The sequence below is a fragment of the Lynx rufus genome, unplaced genomic scaffold, assembly GCF_022079265.1.
Source record: "Lynx rufus isolate CCGP_SWC_20201006 ecotype Redwood Valley unplaced genomic scaffold, mLynRuf1.p SCAF_28, whole genome shotgun sequence".
Classification (NCBI taxonomy): domain Eukaryota; kingdom Metazoa; phylum Chordata; class Mammalia; order Carnivora; family Felidae; genus Lynx; species Lynx rufus.
Genome location: NW_025814843.1, coordinates 10366290 through 10392075, shown reverse-complemented (window position 1 = coordinate 10392075; position 25786 = coordinate 10366290). Strand labels below are relative to the sequence as shown.

The 25786-nt window shown below is 50.7% G+C and overlaps 1 protein-coding gene across 1 annotated transcript in view; it reads left to right on the top strand.

Moving 5' to 3' along the window:
* The window catches only part of DNAH2 (dynein axonemal heavy chain 2), a 93435-nt gene that overhangs the window by 7636 nt on the left and 60013 nt on the right, over nt 1-25786 (top strand). The window contains exons 4-12 of the mRNA XM_047089924.1: nt 1086-1256; nt 9846-10074; nt 10640-10750; nt 10919-11157; nt 12586-12777; nt 14251-14456; nt 14819-14948; nt 15213-15395; nt 16186-16400. Coding sequence (XP_046945880.1) covers nt 1086-1256; nt 9846-10074; nt 10640-10750; nt 10919-11157; nt 12586-12777; nt 14251-14456; nt 14819-14948; nt 15213-15395; nt 16186-16400 — 1676 coding nt within the window. The remainder of the gene's footprint in view (nt 1-1085; nt 1257-9845; nt 10075-10639; nt 10751-10918; nt 11158-12585; nt 12778-14250; nt 14457-14818; nt 14949-15212; nt 15396-16185; nt 16401-25786) is intronic.

The window sequence follows — 25786 nt, the reverse complement described above, 5'->3', positions numbered from 1 at the left end:
GTTTTTATTTGTACTTCTTTGATTTCAAGTGACACTGAACGGTTTTTTCATATTTTCAGTTTCTCTTTTTGCGACACGACACGTCCGTTTGTGTCCGTTTATTTCCTGGGGTGGTTGCGTTTTCCTCGTTGGTCCACCCTTGGCTCTACATGGGAGACATTTTAGAGCATGAAGTTTTCTCGACTTGGAAACTTCAGGTGAAGGAGATTCCTTCTCATCTTCCAGGAGCACTGGGAGAAGGACAGGGTGACTCCTCGCGTTTGTCCTCATGTCTTCCGGTTCCTTTAATTATTTAGAGGAGTTCTCCAGACTTTTTTTTTTTTTCTAGTCACCACTTACAATTTTTTTGCCGTCTAACTCGTGCGTTCTTCGGTGTTTCCCAGTCTTGTCTCTTCCCCTTCGTTCTCCCTCTCTGCTAATGCTAGTTTGCTTTTTTTTTTTTTTTTTAAGTTTATTTACTTTGAAAGAGAGAGAGAGACAGAGAATGCACTCACAGGAGGGGCAGAGAAAAAGGGAGAGACAGAGACAGGGTGGAGCCTGACTTGGGGCTCGAACCCACAAACCATAAGATGATGAACTGAGCCGAAATCAAGAGTCAGACACTTAACCGACTGAGCTGCCCAGGCGCCCCTGCCAGTTGGCTTTGCCTTGACGTCTCCCGTCCGGTGTCCCGGGCCGGCTGCACCCTTCTCCTTTTTCCAGCTCATCATCTTGGAGCCTGATTGCCTGCTTTAGGCTCATATCCTACAGGGTCCCTTGATTGAGTTTTACTCCGAGGTCGAGGATTGCTGGGCGAGGTGTCTTTGCAACCACAGGCATAAAGGAGATATCTTGGGAAGATCGTGTCCCCCATTTTCCTCTGTGGTCCGTTCTAGTTTCACTCGGCGAAGCGAGGGAATCTCACTGTCTGCTTTCTTCAGAAGCTTGAAACCTGTCATTCAGCTTATCTGCAGCCTTCCCTTCACCATCCTGGACCCGTCAGGCTTCTCGCCTCATGTCCTATGTCGCCACGTGCGCTTGTGAATGGGGGAAAGGACGCCTCCTGACGGCTGTACCTGCTTCGGCCCTCTGCTCCCCTCCCGTAGAAGCCCCTTTTCCTGTCCCGAGCCGTGCTGACAGGACTGGCGGGTGCGGAATGGACAGCGGACCACGATGCCGTCCTGGAACACTTTGCCCGGGACCCTTCGGAACCCATCCTCACCATCTTCATCGACCCCTGTGTGGGGCTGACGCTGGAGCTGGGCATGCCTGTACAGGTGGGTGCTCGGCTCTCCCGGACCCCGAGGTGGTCGGCCAGGGAGCTGAGGGTTTGCATCCCTCCATCATCTGAGTCTTACCTCCTGTGCCCAAGGTGTGTTGAGCCTCGTGGTGGGTCCGCTTGACGGTGGAATACAGAGGCATGAGGCAGGGTTTTGCTTTCGGCGATCTCGTGGTCTGGTGGGGGAGACAGACGTATAGAAACTATTCACAATGTGTTAGGATGCACGGGCAGAGCTTAATAGGAACTTTATGGGGACAGTACGGCCAGTGGGATGCTGGCAAGGCCTGGCGACAGAGGTGACATTCGAGCTGGAAAAGAAAGGTAAGTCCGATTTCATCGCGTCTGGGTGAGAGCTGTGTCGGCAGAGAACGCTTTATGGGCAAAGAAAAGAGCTGTGGGAGGCGATCCTGAAAAGGCGGGCTGGGGTCACTTCGCGGAGGGCCTTGTGTTTATGCTGGAGAATTTGGCCTCCCTCCTGCAGGGAACTAGCACAGCCTTTCGTGGATTAGAGAGAGAACGCTTTCAACCGTGTGGAAGACACACGGGCGAGGGGTAAGCCACGGGTAGGGAGACGGTTAAAAGATGGCTAGAGTAGAACGTTAGTGGTGGAATCTGGGCATTGTTGTAAACCTCTTGTAACTTTTCTATATGTTCGAAGCCTTTGAAATAAAGTGTTGGAAAAGAGAAAGGCCTTTGCTTTGCTTTTATTGGCAGCACGTACACAAAACGATAACGATAACGGAGGTGAACATGGCCGTGCGCCGTGACACAATTTGGGAAATGTTCCAGATCAAAAGCAAAAATAGCTTGCGGCTTTTTCCTGTACGTTGGCGTCAGGCAGCTACAAAACATCATGGAAAAAAAAAAAAAAGATCTCATTCGTAAAAGGAAGAAGAGTTTGCCAAAAATGTGTAGGACTTATATGAAAGAAAGCAAGTTTGTTGCAGGCCATGAAACCATGAGAGAAGATTTGACTGGATAGCCATATCCTGTTTCTGGGTGGGAATCTTAATATTATAAAGATCCTTTATCTAAAAAGAAATGTACCATTTTAAATTTTTTTTTTTTTTAACGTTTATTTATTTTTGGGACAGAGAGAGACAGAGCATGAACGGGGGAGGGGCAGAGAGAGAGGGAGACACAGAATCGGAAACAGGCTCCAGGCTCCGAGCCATCAGCCCAGAGCCCGACGCGGGGCTCGAACTCCCGGACCGTGAGATCGTGACCTGGCTGAAGTCGGACGCTTAACCGACTGCGCCACCCAGGCGCCCCGAAATGTACCATTTTAATGCAACTCCCATCACAGTGCCAAAGTCCCTAAACCCCTTACGTGAAGATTTAAAAATACATCCAGTCGGGACGCCTGGGTGGCTCAGTCGGTTGGGCATCCGACTTCAGCTCAGGTCATGCTCTCCTGGATCATGAGCTCGAGCCCCGCGTCGGGCTCTGTGCTGGCAGCTCGGAGCCTGGAGCCTGCTTGGGATTCTGTGTCTCCCTCTCTCTGCCCCTTCCCCCGCTCACGTTCTGTCTGTCTCTCAAAAATAAACATTAAAAAATATCTATCTAGGGGCGCCTGGGTGGCGCAGTCGGTTGAGCGTCCGACTTCAGCCAGGTCACGATCTCGCGGTCCGGGAGTTCGAGCCCCGCGTCGGGCTCTGGGCTGATGGCTCAGAGCCTGGAGCCTGTTTCCGATTCTGTGTCTCCCTCTCTCTCTGCCCCTCCCCCGTTCATGCTCTGTCTCTCTCTGTCCCAAAAATAAATAAACGTTGAAAAAAAAAAATTAAAAAAAAAAAATATCTATCCAGAAATATGCATGAAGAAGGAAAGCAATGTAGGAGAGTTGTGAATACGAAAACCTCTTCTAATTAAACTGAAGTAATTACAACAGAGCTGTACTGGGACAGGAATATACGTTGATATGCAACATTAAAGACACCAAGTACAGACGCATATATGTAAGCATTTTCTCTAAAAATTGCATTTAAAATCCGTGGGGAAGAACAGATCCTTCGGTGAATAGAATTGGGAAATACAGAAAAGTTTTCCATTAAAAATCTAATCAGCTGGGGAGAGCAGGGGGAAACAGGCAGATGTTGGTCAGAGGGCACAAGGAGATCAAAAGCAGAGGCCACAAAGCAAAAATACACACACACGGGACTACATCAAATCCAAAAGCTTCTGCACAGCAAAGCTTCTTCCATCAACAAAATGAAAAGGCAAACCTAAGGATTGGGAGAAAATACGTGTAAATCGTCTATCTGATAAAAGGTTAATATCCAAAGTATATAAAGAACTCCTACAATCCAATAGCAAAAAGAACATCCTGATCGAAAAATGAGCAGAGGGATCGAAGAGACATTTTTCCAAAGAAGACCTACAAATGGCCAACGGGTGTTTGAAAAGGTGCCTCCATATCATCAATGGGAGAAATGCAAGTGAAAATCGCAGCGAGGTATCAGATACCACCTGACACTTGTCAGAATGGCCATCGTCAAATAGACTCCCAAGAGTCAACAAACGTTGGTGAAGATGTGCAGGAGAGGGAACCCTCGTGCCCTGTTAGTGGGAATGTAAGTTGGTGCAGTCGCTCTGGAGAATGGGATGCACGTTCCTCAGAAAATTAAAAACAGAACTACCCGATGATCTGGCAATCCAGTTGTGGGTATCCATCCAAAGGAAATGAAATCGCTGTCTCAAAAAGATACCTGTACCCCACGTTCGTTGCAGCATTATTTACAATAGCCAAGCTATGGGAGCAGCCTAAGTGTCCACCGATGGATGGATGGATAAAGAAAGTTCCATGTACACACGATGGAACAGTATTCAGCAGTGAGAAAGAAAAGAAGCCCGGGGCGCCTGGGTGGCTCAGTTGGTTAAGCAGCGGGCTCTTGATTTAGGCTCAGGTCATGATCTTGTGGTTCATCAGGCTCCACACCGACAGTGCGTGGAGATGGTCTCTGATTCTCAGTTTTTTTCTCCTAAAAAAGTGAAAAACAGAAAGAAAGAAAAGAGAATCTTGCTACTTGCAATATCCTGGATGGAACTTGAGGGCATTATGCTGAAATAAGTCAGAGAAACGTAAATACTGTATGATCTCACTCATGTGTGGAATCTAGGGGGGACAAATCCCAAACTCACAGAAACAGAAGAGATTGGCGGTTGCTAGAGTCAGGGGGTGGGCAGGTAGGGGAAATGGTTGAAGGTGGTCAAAAGATACAAACCTCCAGTTTTAAGAGAAATCAGTTCTGGTGATATAATGTACAACCCGGTGACTATCGTTAGCAATAGCATGTATTTGAAAGTTGCTAAGGGAGTAGATCTTAAAAATTCTCAAGATGAGACGGAAAAAATTGTAAGTGCGTGAGGTGATGGATGTTAACTAAACTTACCGTGATCATCACTTTACATATATCAAATCACGTTGTACACATTAAACTAACAGTGTTATCGGTCAGTTATATCTCAATACAACTGGAGGGAAAGGGTACAGTTTCATTTATGCAAGGTGAATGGTTCTGGAGATCTATTAGCATGGTAACCACAGTTACCATGTGTGTGCACCTGCAGTTTGCTAAGAGGGTACGTCTTCAGTGTTCTCACTGCACACACACATGCACACGAGAAGAAAAAGAAAAAAATGGTACCTAATGAGATAGTGGATATATTCATTCGGTTGATTATGGTGATGATTTCACAGTGTATACATATATCAAAGCATCAGGTTGTATACCCTAAATCTATACATTTTTATTTGTCAATTATGCCTCAAGAAAGAGAAAATTTATTTGGTATGCTGAAATACATTCTAAACGAGATTACAGCCTTAGTTGTATGCTTCTGGGTCAAGATGGCCAATTGGACTTCCTTAAAGAATTATTACTCTTGGGGTGCCTGGGTGGCTCAGTTGCTTAAGCGTCCGACTTTGACTCAGGTCGTGATCTCACAAGTGTGTGAGTTCAAGCCCCGTGTCGGGCTCTGTGCTGACAGCTCAGAGCCTGGAGCCTGGTTCGGATTCTGCGTTTCCCCCCTCTCATGCTCTGTCTCTCTCTTTCAAAAATCAATAAACATTAAAAAAAATTTTAAAGAATTATCACTCTCGATAAAAGGAGCAAAAGGTAAAACCAGAAAAAAAAAAAAAAAACAACACCCAAGAGTAAAGAAGGAAAGAAGCATAATCCAATCTAAGAAACTTGATGAAGTGGGGACCAATGAAAGGTCTGTGCTCTGAGTGACAGAAATGTTCTTCCCAGGGGAATGGTGGACCCCCAGCAAGATGGGACCCTCAGGGCATGTAACAAAACCTGAAAAGGAAGAAAGCGCCCAGGTATTTCCTCAGAGATTTTACGTTCTTTTGAAATTAGCCTGAACCACCCGCCCATCCCCTCGTGCTATCCTCTTAGGCTGGCGAAGAGGGACTAAAACATAAAATACGCGATCCTTCCACTTGGAGGGGGAAAAGAAACACGGCTCTCCCAGCAGGACATCAAGGAGTCACCCACAGTCTGTTAGAGCAGAAAAGACGGGGTCACAGAAACTGCTCACGCATGTGGAAGGTGGAGAGGAATTGCGTGGCAACCGCAGGCATGTCACATCCAGGGGACACAAATGGAACAAAGCAGACACAGGAGGAAAAGAGCCAAGCAGAAGGAAATTCCTCACAACAGAATTTGTGCTAGGAACAAACCTAACAAGAGCGTGAATTCAATTTTTAAAAAGCTGGGAGGTGAAATGATGCAACATGGGAAATACATAAAACGGAGATTGCAAATTTTAGGAAATGAACATAGCAGCATGTGACAAAACCCAGTAGGTTAGAAACAGCGAGGGACTGACGAGCGATCGCTGCAGACCCGAGTTGCCAGGGAAGAGAGGCTCGAGATCATCATAGTGCACGAGGAAGAGAAAGCCAATGACGACACGATTAAAGGAAAGTTAATAAGACAGGTGATCTAATATAGAGTGCCAACGAATGAGACAATAGAAATTTAAAGATAAAGCACAAAAGAATTTCCTTGCCCTGCAGAAGGAACTGAATCTGGGAATTGGCAGAGCATACTTCTCTTCCACAAAATTTGTTACACGATGTTTAATGTCAACACACATCTTAGGTAAGCTACTGAACTCCAAGGGAATTAATTCTTCGGGAACATCGCCTAGGTGGTATTCCTGCCAAGAAGATTTAACCTGCATCTAATACTGAGGAAACAATCAGATAAATCCAAGTTAAGGGACATTTTGGAAAACAACTGGCCTGGACTGTTAGAAAGATCAATGCCATGGAAGAAAGAAAAAGACAGGGGTGGTGGGGGGGGTGGCGTCTGGGTGGCTCAGGTCGGCTCAGATCATGGTCTCACGGTTCGTGAGTTTGAGCCCCACGTTGGGCTCTGCGCTGGTGGCACGGAGCCTGCTTGGTATTCTCTCCCTCTCTCTCTCTCTCTGCCCCTTCCCCATCTGCACTCTCTCTCAAAATAAGTATAAACTAAAAAGAAAAAGAAAAAAAAGGAAAAGACCGGAGAACCGTGTGGAATGCAAGGAAACTGAGGAGACGCGGCTGTGTGTGATCCTGGATTGGATCCTGGGTGGCAAAGAACAGCCGTATGTGACGTTATTTGGACCACTGGGGAAAATTGAATATGGATTGTGTATTATATCAAGTATTGTATGAAGTTCAGTCTTCTGAGTGTGTGATAATTATGGTGTTGGATGTGTTGGAGAATATCCTTTTTCAGAGCTATATGCCAAAGTATTTAAGGGCTCCCTATCACGATGTCTACTGCTAACTCTCAAATGGCTCAGCTGGGAGAGGGAGCGAGCAAGAGGGTTCCCTCAAGCACAGATGTTGACAGTGATGAATCTAGATGGAGGGTGTGCTGTTCATTGGATTTTTCTTGCAATTTCTCTATGAGTTGGAATTATTTAAAACACAAAAATTTGGGAAAAGATGACTTAGCCCTCGCCAAAAAACAAATAGTCTGCCACGAGGAAACATTAGGCTAGTTGCCCACTTCTCTGATCACCAGGAAGAACACACTCAGAGTTCTCTCGGAAGGACAGTGTGCCCCAAGGGTATTATACCCAGCCGAGATGGTCAAATACAATGGCAACAAAGAGGTGGTCATTTTCTTTTCTTTTTTTTTTTTTAATTTTTTTTAACGTTTTATTTATTCTTGAGACAGAGAGAGACAGAGCACGAACGGGGGAGGGGCAGAGAGAGAGGGAGACACAGAATCGGAAGCAGGCTCCAGGCTCCGAGCCATCAGCCCAGAGCCCGACGCGGGGCTCGAACTCACGGACCACGAGATCGTGACCTGGCTGAAGTCGGACGCTTAACCGACTGAGCCACCCAGGCGCCCCAGAGGTGGTCATTTTCAATCTTGAAAGAACCCTACTTAAAAAAATGTATATTTATCATCAGTGGAAATCTATTCCATTAAGAAATGAACCAAATAGGGGCTCCTGGCTGGCTCACTCAGTGGAGCGTGAGACTCTTGATCTGGGGTCATGAGTTTGAGCCCCACGTTGGGTGTAGAGATTACTCAAAAATAAAATCTTAAAAAAAAAGAAAAGAAATAAATGAACCAAATAAAGAACTCAGGAATAAAGAATCTAGGAACGTTCAATTCATTTAAATAAAAATTAATACTAGGGGTGCCTGGGTGGCTTAGTTGGTTAAGCATCCAACTCTTGACATTCAACTGACAGCCACCCAGGTGCCGAAAGATTTTATGTTTTTATTTATTTATTATTTATTTACTTATTTTGGGGGGGGAGGGAGGGGCAGAGAGAGAGAGAGGGAGAGAGAGAGACTCCCAAGCAGGTTCAGCACTGTCAATGCAGAGCCCAACGCAGGGCTCGATCCCATGAACCTTGAGATCATCACCTGAACCAAAATCAAAAGCCAGACGCTTAACTGACCAAGCCACCCAGGTGCCTCAAAGATATTTTATTTTATTAAAAAAATTTTAATGTTTATTTGTGAGAGAGAGACAGAGTGTGAGCAGGGGAGGGGCAGAGAGAGAGGGAGACACAGAATCCGAACCAGCCTCCAGGCTCCCAGCTGTCAGCACAGAGCCTGACGTGGGGCTCGAACTGACAAACTGCGAGATCATGACCCGAGCCGAAGTCGGACGCTCAACTGACTGAGCCACCCAGGCACCCCAAAGATATTTTTAAGTGATCTCTATGCCCCAGATGGAGCTCAAACTCACAACCCCAGGTCCAAGAGTCACATGCTCTATTGACTGAGCCAGCCAGGGGCTCCTCCCCCGCCTTTTAAAAAGTTTTTATTTTAATCAGCATGGCAAGTGCTCTCCTTAATTCCTGTCACCTCTTACACCCATCTTCCCGCCCACCTCCCCTCTGGAAAGTATCAGTTTCTTCCCTATAGTTTAAAGTCTGTTTCTTTTCTCTCTCTCTCTCTTTTTCTAAGTTTATTTATTTATTCTAGTACGCTCTACATCCAACGTGGGGCTCGAACTCACAACCCCAAGATCAAGAGTTGCATGCACTCTCACTCGTACATACCACACTTACACCACACACACAGGCAAACCACACATATCCTAGAATCACGCCAATGCGCACCGCACACGTACTGCACAATATACCACACACACTCACTAATCTTAACACGTACACACCAGTAATACAGCACACAAAAGCCAGCTGAGCCAGCCAGTCACCCCAAGAGTCTGGTTCTTGGTTTGCTCCTCTTTCTCCTTTCCCCCTTTGCTCGTTTTATTTCTTGAATACTACACAGGAGGGAAATCATATGGTATTACATATATATATCATTTTAAGAAAAATAATAGTGTTAAGCTTTAAAAAAAAAAAAAAGACCCTAAATGCCAAAATTTAATTCTGGGCAGTGGGAAGATGGATGGTTATTAATTTCTTCTTTGTGATTCATTTTCAGTTTTTGGAATGAACTAAATTGTAAAGAGTAGTCAAATGCACGCCCACACGAAAGGCAGATCTGATCTTAGGGAGGAATGACCTTTCTGAGCATGTAGGGAAGTCAGGAACTTGAAAATTGTAAAGCTTTAACTACACGAAAGCTGTACATTTCTGGATGTGGGCAACGACAACAGCCACACAAACTCACCATTAACCAGGTTGAGGGGTAAATGGACAATTGGGGGAGACGTTCACGCAACTGAAATGGAAACACCCAAGTCAATTGCCTGTTAATTCCATTCCTCTCCTTCCCGCTTTCCCTATACCTACAAGTGCTTCCCCCATTCTATCCCTTTCATTCTATCCATCTGTCCAACATTTATGGAGCATCTAATGTGTCCCAGTCAACTGTACTAGGTTCCGGGACCAAGTTGGGCAGAATACACCGTCCCTCCCTCCCTTCAAGACATGCTCTCTGCATTTCCTCCCTGTGGTTCTGGGTGTGGACTCTGTTATGTCCCCTGAAAGACACAGGAAGCACACCGTGACACGTTTGGAGATGAGCCAGGATGCCCGAAGGGAACGTGGCCGAGACCTCAGCCAGGCCTTCGTGATCGGCGCCTCAGATCCTGTTGGGTACCATGCTGGGGTCTGGACGCTGATCTCTGACCTCCTGTCTTCCATGCAGACGCAGAACCAGATTGTCTACTTCATACGCCAAGCGCCGGTTCCCATCACTCCAGAGAACTTCCAGGCCACCGTGCAGTTTGGGACGGTGCGTGGTTCCTACATCCCGGCCCTGCTTCGGCTGCTCAGTGGCGTCTTTGCCCCTCAGATCTTTGCAAACGCAACCTGGCCCGAGAGTATTCGAAATCATTTTGCTTCTCATTTGCACAGATTCTTGGCCTGCCTGACAGGTGAGCAGAAAACCCCCCGTGCCTGGTTCCTGTCTGGTGCCCCACGGACGGGAGGGGCGAGCGAGGCGGGTGGGAGATTCCTCCCGAGTACCTGTGCGGCCCGGCGCGGAGTCGGTGCCTGTGTGTGTTTGCTGAACGCGTGGGTCGGGGTGCAGAATTTGCCTCCCGGTACAGGTACGGTTTTCTGCCGTCGACGGTTGACCAGATCCGCTCAAACGTAGAGTTGGGTATTTCGTGAGTACACGTGGGGTCAGGGGAAACGCGGGCGGTATGGGGCTCCTGGGGGGAGCGCATGCATCGTAGAAGAGAATGTTGAAGACGCGGTCCAGATCTTTGACCTTATTTTATGATAATCTCTTATTTTACCTCAACAAGGTTTCCCTCTTGCCTTCTGTCATTTTCCCTCTTGAGGTCAAAAAATTAGGAGTCGTAGTTTCTTTTGCCCGTTCTCCTGAAATCCCCCATACTTCCTGGGCCCTGGAATACCAACCACTGTTGGAACTGGGGTAGCATAAACTCAGTCCCGTCTGTGAACTTCCACGGTCCTTTCCTTTCCTTTCCTTAGATACTCGCTACAAACTGGAGGGGCACACGGTTCTCTACATTCCCGCAGAGGCCATGAACATGGAGCCTGAGGTGGTAGTTAAGGACAAGGAGCTGGTGCAGCGGCTGGAGAGTGAGTGGCTGGCATTGCCAGTGTGTTGCGGGGCCGAGGGGACAGCGGAGGGGCAGCCCAGAGGCCGAGGAAGGAGCTGGGTTGGGAGGGCTGCGCGGGCGGCGGCGGGAAGGACACAAGGGGGAGCAGCTTAAAGACGCGCGAGAGGTTTTGTGCTCTCCCCCGCAGCCTCCATGATCCACTGGACCCGGCAGATAAAGGAGGTGCTCAGTGCCCAGGAGTCCGTGGAGATAGGAGAAAATTTAGGTCCTTTGGAGGAGGTTGAGTTCTGGCGCAATCGGTGCATGGACCTGTCTGGCATCAGTAAACAGCTGGTGAAGGAGGGAGTGAAGCACATCGAGTCCATCCTGCACCTTGCCAAGTCGTCCTACTTGGCACCCTTCATGAAACTGGCCCAGCAGATCCAGGTTGGTGAGCGGGCCAGAGGATGGAGGCTTAAGGGGAGCCCGGGGTGGGGGCTCAGTCGGTGAAGCGTCCGACTTCGGCTCGGGCCATGATCTCGCCATTCGTGAGTTCGAGCCCCGCGTCGGGCTCTGTGCTGACGGCTCGGAGCCCGGAGCCTGCTTCGGATTCTGTGTCTCCCTCTCTCTCTGCCCCGCCCCTGCTCACACTCTCGATCTCTCTCTCTCACTCTCTCAAAAATAAATATACGTTAAAAAAAAAAAAGGATAGAGGCTTAGCAGAAAGTGGACAGTGGATGGGACAATATCAGGTGCTAAGGAGGAGCCAGAGTAAGCACCAACAGCAAAGATAGATCCACCCAGTGTTTGGACTTGCACTTGGTGGGGGGGGGGGGGGAGTACACAAGGAGGAAGACACAAGGTCCCAAGGAGCTTATGGTTTAGTTAGGGAGACTGCAGTCAGTCAACAAATAAGCACTGAGTACCTTCTATGAGACCCACCCCTATAATCTGTCTCCACGAACCCCACCCCTACAGTCCAGCTCAGAAAATAAGGCTTCCACAAAACAGAATCACTAGATGGCATGGGGTCAAAGAGGAACCCATAGGGTTCAGCCAAGAGAATTGCAAGATAAACACTTAAAAAATAAATTTAAGGGGTGCCTGAGTGGCTCAGTCGGTTAAGCGTCCGACTTCAGCTCGGGGTCACGATCTCGCGGTCCGTGAGTTCGAGCCCCGCGTCGGGCTCTGGGCTGACGGCTCGGAGCCTGGAGCCTGCTTCCGGTTCTGTGTCTCCCTCTCTCTCTGCCCCGTCCCCATTCATGCTCTGTCTGTCTCTGTCTCAAAAATAAATAAACGTTAAAAAAAATTAAAAAAAAAATTTAATAAAGTATGACGAGATGATTCTGTTAGCTTTGGGGACATGCAGAAGGGCAGAGTGATCTGTGGAATACAGGCAGAGAAGGCGGAGGCCTTCTCTTCCCGGGCAGGATTTTGAGCTAGGTCTTAAGGGAACTGAGCCACAGCTACGTGGAAAAGTTTAGAACCCTGCTCGAGACCAGGGCGGTGAGGGATACTGGGCGAAACCGTGAGGGTGTTCGGTCAGTTGATCAACAGTTATTGAGTGGTGCGGGGTTCTGAATTCAGCTGGAGACGCTGGGGGAGTGGACACAAACCCCGAGCGTAGGGAATCCCAGTCTGGTGGGAGAGATGGGACTCCCCACGGGAAAAGACACCAAGGCCCCGCGGTGGGAAGTACGAACGAAAGCGGACAGGTATGAACTCCGCTCTTGAGGGCCCACGGAGACCTGAGATGCCTGGCTAGGCTCTGAGAGGGGCAGGCCAGGGCGGGGTTCCAGATGGGCAAACGGTGCTGGCTCCGGGCCGCTTCTTCCCAACGGACGGGACTCACTCCTCGTTGGTCTTCCCTGCCAGGATGGCTTCCGGCAAGCCCAGTCAAACCTGACGTTTCTGTCGATCCTGAAAGAGCCCTACCAGGAGCTGGCCTACATGCAGCCTAAGGACATCCCCAGTAAGCTCCCCAAGTTGATCAGCCTCATCCGCATCATCTGGGTCAACTCTCCCCACTACAACACTCGGGAGAGACTGACCTCCCTCTTCCGAAAGGTGCGTGTTCCGCAGGGGTGGGGCGGAGGGCTTTAGCAGAGGGGCCCGATTCGCTGAGGAAGGGGCATCCGCAGTTCCAGGCAGTGGGGAGCGGCCCGGGGGTGGGGGTGGGGGGGTTCGGACAGAGACCCGTGGCTTCTTCAGCTCCCGCGGGCTCCGGGTGGGGGTGGGGGCCTGGGCTGGACAGCCTGCTTCCGTGGTGGGGGAGGCAGGCAGCGCAGACCCCCAGGCTGAGCTGGGCAGGAGGGGAAGGCTTCTCATCTCCAAAGCCGGACACGGCAGGGGGCGAGAGGCAGGTTTGGGAAGGGACGCCGGCTTTTGAGGAGCGGGACCCACATTCCATCTGGGCTGACCGAGACAGGGCGCTGAGGCGGGAAGTGAGCTGGGCTGCAGCAGGGAGCAGCGGGGAAGGGGCGGGTGCCCCTCGGGCCACCCATCCGCCCGTCCGCCCGTCCGCAGATGAGCAACGAGATCATCCGCCTGTGCTGTCACGCCATCTCCCTGGACCGTATCTTCGAGGGCTACGTCACTTCCAGCAAGGAGGACCTCCAGGGCTGCATCTCGTGCTGCCAGGCCTGGAAAGACCACTACCTACAGGCCGTGCAGATGCATACCCAGTACGCCGTGCGTCCCCCACGGTCCCGTCTGTCACCCCTGCCACTCCCGCTGAGTGCAGATGTTTAAAGCCTACGGATTCCGGTTCCGAGACCCGGTCCCAGTTCTCTCCGGATGCAGATACTCTAGTGCCTAGCCCTGGCTCCTCCTCTCCCTCGTCCCGGGAAGCCTTCCTGGCTCACTCCTCCTTTCTTGGCTTTCTTGGCTTTCTTGGCTTTCTTGACCCGAAAGTCTGAAGTTCTAAAACTTCTAGAACGGAGATGCTTTGCCTCCTCTCTGCTTCTCCTCATCTCGCGTCTCCTCCCTTCAGGGCTCAGGAAAACTGCCTCTTGGGGTCCCCTTTTCTAAGGCCCCCCCAAACCCAGGACTCCCAGTTGGAGCTTCGCGCAGGCCGTTTCCTACATTTTCATCCGGTCCACCTTTCTCTGGATGTAGGTTCTCCAACCGGGGCTGGGTCCTGGACCAGACCAGCATATTCGCTCAGGTGGATGCCTTTGTGCAGCGCTGCAAGGACCTCATTGAGGTGGGCAGACTGTCAGGGAGGGAGGGGCGGGCGCAGTGGACCCCAGACCCCGGCCAGGGGCCGAGGAGACAGGGCAGAGGCTGAGCCGGGAGCTTACTGCTTGGACTCTGCATAACTGTGTGCCCCACCTCTGTCCCGTCCTTTTAGAATCTTGCCTGTTATCACTGCCTGGGTGTCTTCTAGTTCATTCTGCAGCCCCAATTCATCCCAGTAGCTCCTTGTGTCTGGTGGGTCCTCCTTGGTGTTTAGACATCTTGAGCCAAACCGAAGAGCTCAGGGCCTACGAGGTCAGAAACAAGAGCAGGGAGGCCTGACGCTCGCTGACTTCGTTGTAGGTCTGTGACTGCCAGTATCATTTTGCCCGCTGGGAAGACGGCAAGCAGGGTCCCCTTCCCTGCTTCTTTGGGGCCCAGGGGCCCCAGATCACACGGAACTTGCTGGAGATCGAGGACATCTTTCATAAAAACCTCCATATGCTGCGGGCTGTCCGCGGGGGCATCCTGGACGTCAAGAACACGTCCTGGCACGAAGACTACAACAGGTGAGAGTGCCCGCCCCCCCCACATCCCGCCCCTGCCCCGGGCTGGGGAGGAGGGGGGTGGGGCGGGGCATAGGGGGCGGGGCTGGAGGAGGGGCCGCAGTAGGTGATGCTAGGCACACCCCGTTAACCAGTGAGAGCCTGTTTCCTCCACTAAAACAGAGGGCCTAGTGGTAGAACCCAACCTCACTGTATCGCTTTGCGGAACGAACGGAGTCGGGCACGTGACGCCCTTTGCGCCTGGCACCGGGGACGCCCTCGGTATCAGCCCGGGGGGAATCTCCCTCGGGGCGTGGCCTTGAGGCAGGTGAGGGCGCCTGCCAGTCACGGCTCATCACGCTCATCACGCTTCTCTAACGGCGCAGGTTTCGTTCTGGAGTCAAGGACCTGGAGGTGATGACTCAGAACCTGATCACCTCCGCCTTCGAGTTAGTCCGAGATGTGGAGCAGGGAGTGTTACTGCTGGACACCTTCCACCGGCTGGCGTCGCGGGAGGTGCCGCCCGCCCCCCTCCCCCGCCCCGCCCCGCCTGGCCTCTCCTCTGCCTCCTTCAGTTCTTCCTGATCCTTCCCGACTCCGTGCCACCTCCAGTCGTGCCCTCCCACGTCCCCCCTGTCCTCCACCGCCAGAGCCTCTTCTTCCGTCTGCTCCCTGAGTTTCCAGATGGCCCCGGGAGAAGGTGTCCTCCAGCTTGAGTCCCTGGGGGGGACCCTGGATCCGCCGGGGCGCGGGTTCAGGCTGTCTCCCTTCTTCCCTTAGGCCATCAAGCGCACCTACGACAAGAAGGCGGTGGACCTGTACATGCTGTTCAATAGCGAGCTGGCCCTCGTGAACCGGGAGCTGAACAAGAAATGGCCGTACCTGGAGCCCTACGTGGCCCAGTTCTCCGGACAGGCGCACTGGATGCGGATCCTGCGGCGGCGCATCGACAGAGTCATGAACGTGAGCGCCTGGCCTCTCCCCAGACTCGTTCTCGTGAGGCGGTGGAGGTTGGGGGCTGTGCCCCGTGCTGGCCGGGGACCCGACCCGGGAGTTTCCCCAGAGCGTCTCCACGGTGGGAGCCTGGCAGGTGCGGGGCCTGGACAGGACGAGGCCGGAGCTTGGGATTCACAGCGACGGCGGGCGTGGTGGGTGGAACGTGAGTCCCGCTAGGATTTTCCTGTCAAGCTGGAGAGGAGGAGCCGGCCCAGCATCTGGGAAGCTGGGCCGTCAGAGGAGGAATACGACCTTGGGCAGCTGTGGCCCTTGAAGGGCCTGGTCTAGAACAGCAGGCATGAAGAACCAGAAAAAACCCAACAACCTCTAAAGGGCAGTTTTGGGCGCGTAGGTCTAACGCTCTTGAGGTATCTGCCATCATGTGATTGGTTCTGGTGAGAACCAGGCGGCCTGCGGACAGCGGAGGCCGCTTCACGGTCGCTGAGCTGGGACTTGGGGAGGAAGGGCCCGTACTGGTTTTCAACGTCGTACCTCTTCCGTCCTCACCTCCCGTGATTTACTTTTTTTGCCAACTTCTCCTGACCCGAGTTTCCGTGCTTCCCCTGCGCGCTGCTGACTCCCTGGCCGCCTCCTGTCACCTGTGCGCGTGGCCCACCTCCCCCCCCCCCACCCCGGGCGGTCGGGGCCGGCCTCCGCTGCAGGCCGCACCCCGTGTGGGCCCGCGGGCGGGGAGACGGTGCCTCGGAGGACGGTGGCCAGCGGGCTCCAGCCACCCGTTGTCCCCACCCCCCCTTAGTGTCTCTCCAGTGCCCACTTCCTGCCCCACATCGGGACCGGAGAGGAGAGTGTGCACGCCTACCAGCAGATGGTCCAGGCCATCGATGAATTGGTTCGAAAGACTTTCCAAGACTGGACGTCAACGCTGGACAAGGACTGTATTCGGCGGCTGGACACACCGCTGTTACGGGTCAGCCAGGAGAAGGCGGGCATGCTGGATGTCAACTTTGACAAGTACGGGACCCAGTCCCACCCCTTTCCCTGTGCTCGGCCGTCTCCCGCGCCGCTCCCTGCGCCCCGCTCTCCCGAGGCCTTAAGGCCCTGCCCTGGGTTCCTCGCGCCATTCCCGCTTCGAAGTCTCTCTTATGCTGTGGTATGCGTGCTGTCACTTCCTAACTTCAGTTCTGCGCTTTATCTCCAAAGCGCAGCCCCCGGTAACCCCCTGGGCCGGCGATGTAGGCGTTCGGCCACTAGATGGCCACGACGGCTCAGCTAAGTCATCCGACCGCGAGCTGAGGTGCGGGCTTTCCTGGGAATCCGTCAGGCCCTCTCCTACGGCTTTTACAATGATGACGTTTTCGGGTTCCAGTGATTTAAAATGTAGTTAATTCATGTAATCGTCGCTCAGAAAGATACGCTCAGGGCCCTCTGTGTGCTGGGAACCGAGTTAGGCACTGGGACCGTGTCAGATGGCGAAGCCCGTGCCCTCTGCCACTCTGGAAGGGAACTGGGGCCGTACTGCCTTCCGTTCCGTAGAAGATGCAGACGGGAAAAATAAAGAAGGAGCTATGCAAGACATCTGTCTGTAGAGATCGCAAGCCTTCTGGTGACAGTTTTTTCTTATTTGGAAGGAAATAACTTTCCACTTGATTGGTTTGGCTCCCTCTTGTCATCAGCCAGGCCCTGTGATAAGAGCTGCTTCCTGGGCTTCTAAGGCTGTTGCCACGGGCACTGGCTTTACCTCCCAGAATGTCCTTATTTGTTGGGCACGCGTGGCAGGGGCTCTGCTAGAGAAGGCCTGCGTGGAGATGGAGTCCGGGGTGGGGGGTGGGGTCGGACGGAACTAACCAGGGGGAGAGGTCACGTCGTGGTCGAGGAAGGAAGGGGAGACCCAGGCAGTCGTTGAGAAGGGCAGAGACGCTCGAGGCCGGACATGAGTGTTGGGCTGGGGAGGGGCGTCAGACAACGGCTTTGCTCAGGCTCGTGAGGTTTGGAGGTGTAACCAAGCATGATCCTAGAGAAATGGCTTCATACATCAACACCCCGCTTTGGACGAGACAGAGGGCGAGGCCGGGCTTACCCCGGCCGTGACATTTGCAGGCGCGTAACGGGGCTGGATCTGCAGGGCGCATTGTCCCGTCAGGCTGGGTGCTCCCGAAGGCGCCGTGTTGGGAGAGGCGCCCAGACGCACCTGGCCTTGCAATGACATGAATACTTAACCCGCACGGCCCGATGGTTGTCCTTTCCCCCGGAATTCAAGGCCTGCCTTCACGTGACGGAATTTTATAAAGTCCCAAGGATCCGTATGTACGTTTTGAGCGTGAGAGAGGCCGTAGGTAAGCATGGGCTGGTGGCTCTGCCTCCGCCCCATCCTCAGGGCCAGACACAGCAGGGTCTCACCGCGGGAGGCCACCGGTCTGCCGCGTGACCTCAGGCAGGCCGCCAAGCTCCTCTGGGCCTGCGGTTCCTTATCTACCCGAAAAATCCACTTGCGAGACTGTCATGAGGAGAGCTGGCTTGTGTAGCAGCCCTCCCAAAGAACAAGCAATAAACGTTGTTTTCCTTTCAGGAGAATTGCCCGTAAAACTCGGTGAACACAGTGTATTCGAAGCAAATTTAGCAAGGTGGTAGAATACGTAATTTTATTATTTTTTTTAATAATAGTTTTGATTTTTAAAACAGTCAAACCTTTTACAAGGGGTGATGTGAGGTACACGTTACAAAATCGACAAGTTGCACTAGGGTAGAGAATGGAGAATCTCGCTCCACAGCTGCCCCCCTCCCCCGGCTTGACTCAGTTTCTCTTTAAAGAGTCAGTGTTACCAGTTTCTTGTGTAACATTTCAGAGATAAGAGTCTATATGGACATAAATAGCTTTTTTAATGTAAATAGTAGCATGCTATCTACGCTGTTTTGTATATCCATAGTGTTTTCAAAATGATTTTTTTTTCCCATTATAAAATCATCAACAATTGTAGAAAGTTTGCAAAATGCAGGGAAGTAGAAGAGAGGAAAAACATTTCCCCAAAGACAACCCCTCTTAACAGTTCGGTATGTTTTTTTCCACTTTTTTTTTTTTTTTTAAACATTCATTTATTTTTTGAGAGACAGAGACAGAGTGTGAGCAGGGGAGGGGCAGAGAGAGAGACACACACAGAATCCGAAGCAGGCTCCAGGCTCTGAGCTGTCAGCACAGAGCCCAACGCAGGGCTCGAACCCACGAACTGAGAGATGGTGACCTGAGCCAAAGTCAGTCGCTCAACAGACTGAGCCACCCACTCACCTTTTTCCACTCTTTTTTTTTAACCCCCTACTTAATGTATTTGTGTGTGTGTGTGTGTGTGTGTGTGTGTGTGTTTTATTTTTAAAATCTTTAGTGGGTATTTTAAAATTATAAAAATAGTGCATGCTCACTGTAAAAAAAAAAAAAAACTTGACGTAGAGGTATATACAGGAAACTGAAAAATCCAGCCCCCAGCCCCCTGCTCCCTAGAAGTAGTCCTGATTACCATGTAATTAAAAATAAACACCGCACACAAAATAGGATCACCCTGTAAACAGGATTTTTGTAACCTGCTGCTTTTTAAGGGTTAACAAGGTGCATGGGGGGTTTTCATTCTGTATGCGGAGAAGTATGTTTTCCATGGTTTATAGCATCCCATAGCTTGGCTTATAAGTTGTTGTACAGCTTCTGTAAGGTTTGTGAATAGTTTGTACCAGAGGATTTCAAGCGGGCCTCCTGTACCTTGTTGCCACCCCTCCACAGCGTGTGTTTGCCTGATGTCCGCGCATCCTGTCCGTCGGGGAGAAAACTTTCCTCTGTGCTGTGATCACCTCCCGTCAAGGAGCATGTTCGATACTCATCTAAACTGCCATTTGCATAATCTTTATAGCAGAGCTTCACAAGGCAGCTTCGGGCCAAATATTTATGGCCTAGGTTTAACTGAAACCCAAATAATGGCCAGACGCTTCTTCCAGAGAAAAGTGATTCCTCTGGAGTTGTTTTCCAGAGGGATCTGTTAGAAGCTGCTTTACATTTTTGTGGTTTTAAGATAAAACTGCCTCAGTAAATAACGTATGGGGCAAAAACAAAAACAAAAAGAACAACAACAAAAAAAAAAACCCAAAAAACCAAACCCGTGATCGTAGAGAAGGACTTTGAAGAGTCTGGGCTCATCAAGCCAGCAGAGAAATCCAAGGTGGTTTCAGCTCTTCTGAAGCATTACTGCTCCCCGGACGGAGGTGCAGATGACTGCGTATCAGGCTCACTCTGCTGTGCTCACGGTCTAGATAAGATCTCGAAATAAGCATGCTTCTCAGATGGCCTGACTGTTGCGCAGAATTTCCTGCCTCTGCCTTAGTTCTGGGAGCCTTCCAGTCCCTAATGGCACCTGTTTTATTTCACCGGGGGCTTTGTTACCCCACCTTATATCCCAAATATTTGAACTCCGGAGTCCGAATTGGCTTTGGCCGACGTTTTATGGCCGGACCAGCCTTGCAGACTGCACTTAACTCAAACATATCCCAGATGCCGCCTGTCCCCTGGCTGAAGAGAGCTGTGTTATCACAGTATACACAGCAGACGCCTCTGTGCAGCGCGGTGTCCCCAGAGCGGGACAGGGGCCACGGACGTCTGTCAGTGTTCCGGGTGTAGGGCTTTGACTTCCTCCTTTCCTCCCAGCCACGCGGGGCCTTCTCTCCGGGGTCAGTTCATTCTGGGCTGTCGGCACTAGCCTCGGCTGGCCTCACTTTCCTGCCTCTACTGCGTGACCGCTGCTCTGAGGATGAATTACGAAATATTTTACAGAAATAATTTCCCAGACTAGTTTTTTTTTTTTAAGAAATTTTCTTTGTCAGGGACTCCTGGGTGGTTCAGATGGTTAAGCGTCTGACTCTTGATTTCAGTTCAGATTATGATCTCGTGGTGAGTGGGTTTGAGCCCCGAGTCGGGCTCTGTGCTGACAGCTCGGAGCCTGGAGCCTGTTTCAGATTCTGTGTCTCCCTCTCTCTCTGCCCACCCCCCTTTCTCTCTCTCAAAAATAAATACAGGTTAAAATTTTTTGAAAAAAATCTTGTCAAGATGAGGAAATGAAACATTTTGATGTGCTGGTGGGTGGTACGTGCTCAAGCGGGCTGGCTGTGATGTTTAGGGAGACAAATTCAGGGCCTCCAGCTTGAAAAACAGAGGAAGATATGCTTATGCAGCTCAAAATGTTCCCATATATGTTTGTAGCCCTCTATCCTAACCTCTAACCCATCTACAATTTTTTTAATGTTTATTCATTTTTGAGAGAGAGAGAGAGAGAAAGACAGAGACAGAGACAGAGCGTGAGCAGGGGAGGGGCAGAGAGAGAGGGAGACACAGAGTCCGAAGCAGGCTCCAGGCTCCGAGCTGTCGGCACAGAGCCCGACGCGGGGCTCGAGCCCACAAACCGCGAGATCATGATCTCGTCCTCCTGCTGTAGGACGACTCTTTGGTTTCGAAGGCCTGCTACGCAGGGGTCAGCCTGGAGCTTCCCCTCTGCCCACCCCCCCCCCCCCGCCCCCAGCCTCTTTTGTTGGATTTCCTATTTCCTTGTCTTCCTCTCTCTTGGTTTGTACCCTTGTTTTGGTGGAGCACACTCTTTAGTAACTTTCTGAGAAATGGTGCGTGGGAAGCAAATGTTTTGAGTTCTTATGTGAGTGACCACGGTGGTTTCCTGCCCTCTACCTGTCGGGCGTTTGGCTGGACTTGGAGTGCCGGATTAAAAGTAATTTTCCTTTTGTTTTCACCTCCTTTACTTTGGAGGCTGTCCTTAGCTGCCTGGTAATCCACTGTTCATTCACATTTGAGACACTCTCCTTCGCTTGAAAATAATTTCCCTCGCCAGAAGTTTGCTCTCCCGTAGAGGTGAAAATATAATCCTTTGCAAAACTTCAATTGTGATATTATTTTCTTATACTGTCATTTCAGTGCTTGCCTGTAGAACAGACACAAAACATTCTGGAATTTTCACCTCAATATTCTTCCAAGTAACATTTCAGTAATATTCAGAACGTAGAGTTTTGTGAGAGCATCTTCAGATTGTGGGGCTTTTTGTTGTCTGTGATTAAAAAGTGCAATTTAAAGGAAGGAAGGAAGGAAGGAAGGAAGGAAGGAAGGAAGGAAGGAAGGAAGGAGAAAGGAAGAAAGAGAGAAAAAGAAACCACACGGGTTTTAAAAATCAGGTCATTTTTATTCAAGGTTTTTTATTTTGAAAATATTCTATGTTTCCTTCTGGTATTTTATCCTTTACACTTAGATGTTTGATCCATTTGAAATTTATTTTGATGGAGGCAGACAAGTTCAGGGGCAACTTGGGTGGTTGTTTTTTGTTCAGTCCCCAGGTGGCTGGCCAGGTGACCTGATCTCATTTACATCATAAAACAAATTCCCGAATAGAATTGTGTGTCTATTTTGGGATTCACCATTCTGTTCTGGTCTCTCTGTCTGTCTGTCTGTCCGTCCATAGGAAGGAACCAAACTGCTTACTTACTGACCTCATTGCTCTCCCTTTTCAGAATTTTCTGGGTTATTTTTAGTATTTATTTCCCGTAAGAACTTGAGAATCAATCTGTGTAATTCCACAAATAGTTCCGTGCCTATTTTTATAGGAACAAGGATTGGGTTGAATTTATAGGTTAATTTAAGAAGAATGAACATCTTTAAGATTTGAGTCTTTCTACCCAAGAATAGCATTTTTTCTTTCAATGTATTTGAATCCATATAAAATGTCTATAAATCGTTTTTTTCCAAATAGATTAACCAGTTAACAAGAAACGTCATAATATGTATAAAAATTTGTTTCCATACAAATGTTATATATAAATATTTCTTGTTAATTCGTTATTTTATTTATCTTATTTTATTTTATTTTATTTTTTTAACGTTTATTTTTGAGAGAGAGAGAGACACACACACACACACACACACACACACACACACAGAGCGAGTGGGGGAGGGGCAGAGAGAGAGGGAGACACAGAATCCGAACCAGCCTCCAGGCTCTGAACTGTCAGCACAGAACCCTACGCAGGAGCTGGAACCCACAAGTGATGAGACCATGACCTGAGCCAAAGTCGGATGCTCAACCGACTGAGTCACCTGGGCGCCCTGTACTTTATTTTTCTTGCTTTAATTGTCCTGGGTCTCTTTTCCTCCACGATAATGTTCAACTGGTTACAGTTTTTCTATTGGAAGATTGCGATTTTAATAAGCTAATTTTGTACCCAGCCACTTTTACAAATAATCTCATGGTTTAAAATAGTTTTCCCCTCCAAATAGCATTTCTTGTTGTGAGGTGTATCATGCACACAGACAAGTACTTAAAGCTTATGCTACCACTTTAACAAACGGGCACGAAATAAATGCCCTGGCAGCGATGGCCCAGCTCACGGAGAGCACGTTGCTGGCAGTTCAGAAGCCTCCATCTGTAATTATTTCTCAGTTGCATTAGTCGTCAGCGCTTAAAATGCAGGCGATTTGATATAAAAACTGGCTTTCTGGCCTCTCTTGAAGAGTCAGACCCTGCACTCAGGCTGGGCTGGGCCCCTCCTTCCCACCTGGTGGCCCGTGCCTGGAGCCTTGACTCTTTTAGATGACCTTGCGCTGTTGAACGCAACTTTAGGCCGATGTCAGCTGTCACCGAGCGTCGCACTTGGGGGACATGTGCCTTGGGGACAGCAGAAGTTCCGAACTTTGCTTTGACCGTAAAACCCGACCAAGTCGGTGGTTGGTTGGATGCTGGAAGGTGAGGCTCTGGTTCAGGCGGCAGGACGGCGCTGTTCCCCGAGACAGGGGCTCCCCCTCCCGACCCCAAGTGCAGAGCGCACAATGAGCTTGTTTCTGGACGTGTGCAAGGCACTTGGGGCAAGGTGGGGAGATATCTAGGAGGCCGTTGGGCGTACGAGCCTAGACTCACGTTAGCTCTGTAGATCTGGGGGCCAGCAGCTTCTAGAAGGCAGCTGAAGCCTTGGGCATGGACAGGATCATCCCAGGGAGAGCGCTGGATGTGCAGGACTTCCAGGAGCCTTCGCTCCTGAAGACAGTGTGGAGTGTCCAGTGCCTAGCTGAGTGGTATTTCCAGGGGACACTAGAAAGAGAAGGACACTTCTACAGCCAGGCGGGGCAGCCACAAGGACAGCTGTGGCCCAGGAGCGAGATAAGAGCGTGTCCAAGGACGGCAAGGCAGGGAGGAGTCCAGCATGAGGTTCAGGCCTGCAGAGAGAGGAGGCAGGGCCAGCCAGGCCTGAGGAGGCCGGCAGGGTTTGGTGACAAGACGTCTGGGGGAGACTTGATGCAGGCAGGTGTGGAGGTGAGGGGACCGAGGAGTTTGCGAGGACAGTTGTGTGTGGAAGGTGTGTGGTAAAGGGGCGGTAATGGGGTGCAGGGCGCGGTACCCGCGGGAGGAGGTGGAGTCCGGGCCAGGTGGGGAGAGGAGGGTGGGTGTGCGTGTGTTGGTTTTGTTTCAGTTTTTCCAAGATTGTAGGAACTTGGCCTTCCCTGACTGTTGATGGACGGAACTGGCAGGTCGAGGAAGCAGGAGGACCCCGGGTTAGGACGCGGAGCCCAGGAGGAGGGTCAGCCTTGGGTGGGAGGAAGGCTTCTTCTGTCAGAAACGGGAGGAACCCTGTGTGTGATGCGAGTACTCAGGCTCGTAGGTTTCGTAGCAGGAGGGACACCAAGTGCTCGCCTCATGGCTCCTGGATCTCTGTGCTGAAGGAGGTGAGGCTTTCCACAGAGACGGGGGCAGGGGGGTAGATCTGAGAGAGTGGGGAGGCTCTGGTGTGACAGCAGGAGGAAGGGCAGACCGGTGAGACCTCCAGGATGCAGGGTAGAGGGCCCTCGGTGCGCCCATCTGTGTGGTCCCGCCTCGCTCGGCCGCCGTCCGGGTGCGCAGCGGGGATGACAACAGATTTAGCCAGGGTGGGGGTTCCGCCAGGTGGCTTACACTGATGAGCCAGCCAAGCCGGTGAGGATGGCAGGAGGGCGGTGGAAGTGACAGATGGCAGGGTCTGTGGTGGAGGAGGCAGTGATGGGAGGGGACACATAGCTGGGAAGAGAGCCCAGAGTCAGTGGTCTGAAGGTGTCTGTGAGGTCAAAGAGCAGGTCCTTTGGGAGGGCTTGAGGGCGAGTCCCTGGACAGGGCTGTAGGGGGGGTGGGGCAGCTGGGCTCCGGCAGAGCCGAGTCTGAGTGGCTGATCCCTGAGGTGGAGGACACAGGACCTGGGAATGATGGCTGGCTGGAAGGGAAGGGGTTGAAGCTCACCGGGTAGGAGGGCCACAAATGCAGTTAAAATTTCTCTGGCATTTGGGGTTCCTGGGTGGCTCAGTCAGTTGAGCGGCGTCCAACTTCAGCTCAGGTCATAATTTCACGGTTTGTGGGATGGAGCCCCGCATCGGGCTCTGTGCCGACAGTTCGGAGCCTGGAGTCTGCTTCGGACTCTGTGTCTCCTCCTCTCTCTGCCCCTCCCATGCTCATGCTCTGTCTCTCTCTGTCTCTCAGTGACAAATAAACGTTAAAAAAAAATTGCTTTTTAGATTTCTCTGGCATTGCGTTTAACAAAGGAACAAGAAACAATTGAAATCAAAGTTTTAAAAAGTTTACTTGTTTATTTTGAGAGAGATAGAGCACAAGTTGGGGAGGGGCAGAGAGAGAGAGGGGAGAAAATCCTAACCTGGCTCCGCTCTGTTAGTGCAGAGCCTTTTGTGGGGCTCGAACTCACAAAACTGTGAGATCATGACCTGAGCCAAAACCAAGAGTTGGACACTTAACCAGCTGAGCCCCCCCAGGTGCCCCTGAAGTCAATTTTAATACTCAGGCCAATATTCCCCAAGTATTATCATTCCAGCGTGTAATATAAAACTTACTAATGGTGAGTTTTCTATGCTTTTTTTCCCCCCTTGCAAAGTCCTCTCTGTCTTCCATCTCTGTGTCTTTTTCTTTACTTTCCAAGAAATTTCTGTCAATTTTATTGTTAATGGGCTTGTTTTCGGCTATCATCTTTAACTTCCAAGAACCATTTAGGTGTTCCCTTCTAAAGCATCTTGGTTTCGTTTCACAGATAATTCTTTTGTATCTTTTATCTCTCTCAGGGTGTTAGCGACAGTTGCGTTTAGTTTTCTTACTTGGTGTGGACAGTCTTCTTTCTGTGGCCTCTGTCCCCTCTTGTTTCCTTCTCGTTGCCTTTTGTTTTTTCCTTCCGCTGTTTGTTTGTTTTGGTCCCTGCCTTTTGTGCCAGGAAGGACAGAGACTAATGTTTTGTGATCCTTGGTTGTCCATATTTAAGGACAGGGAGCTGGAAAGCAGATTGGATGCTCGGCTGAGCAGGTGAGCAGGTAGTGGGGCTAATCAACAGTGAGCCTCAGGTTTATCTGGGGG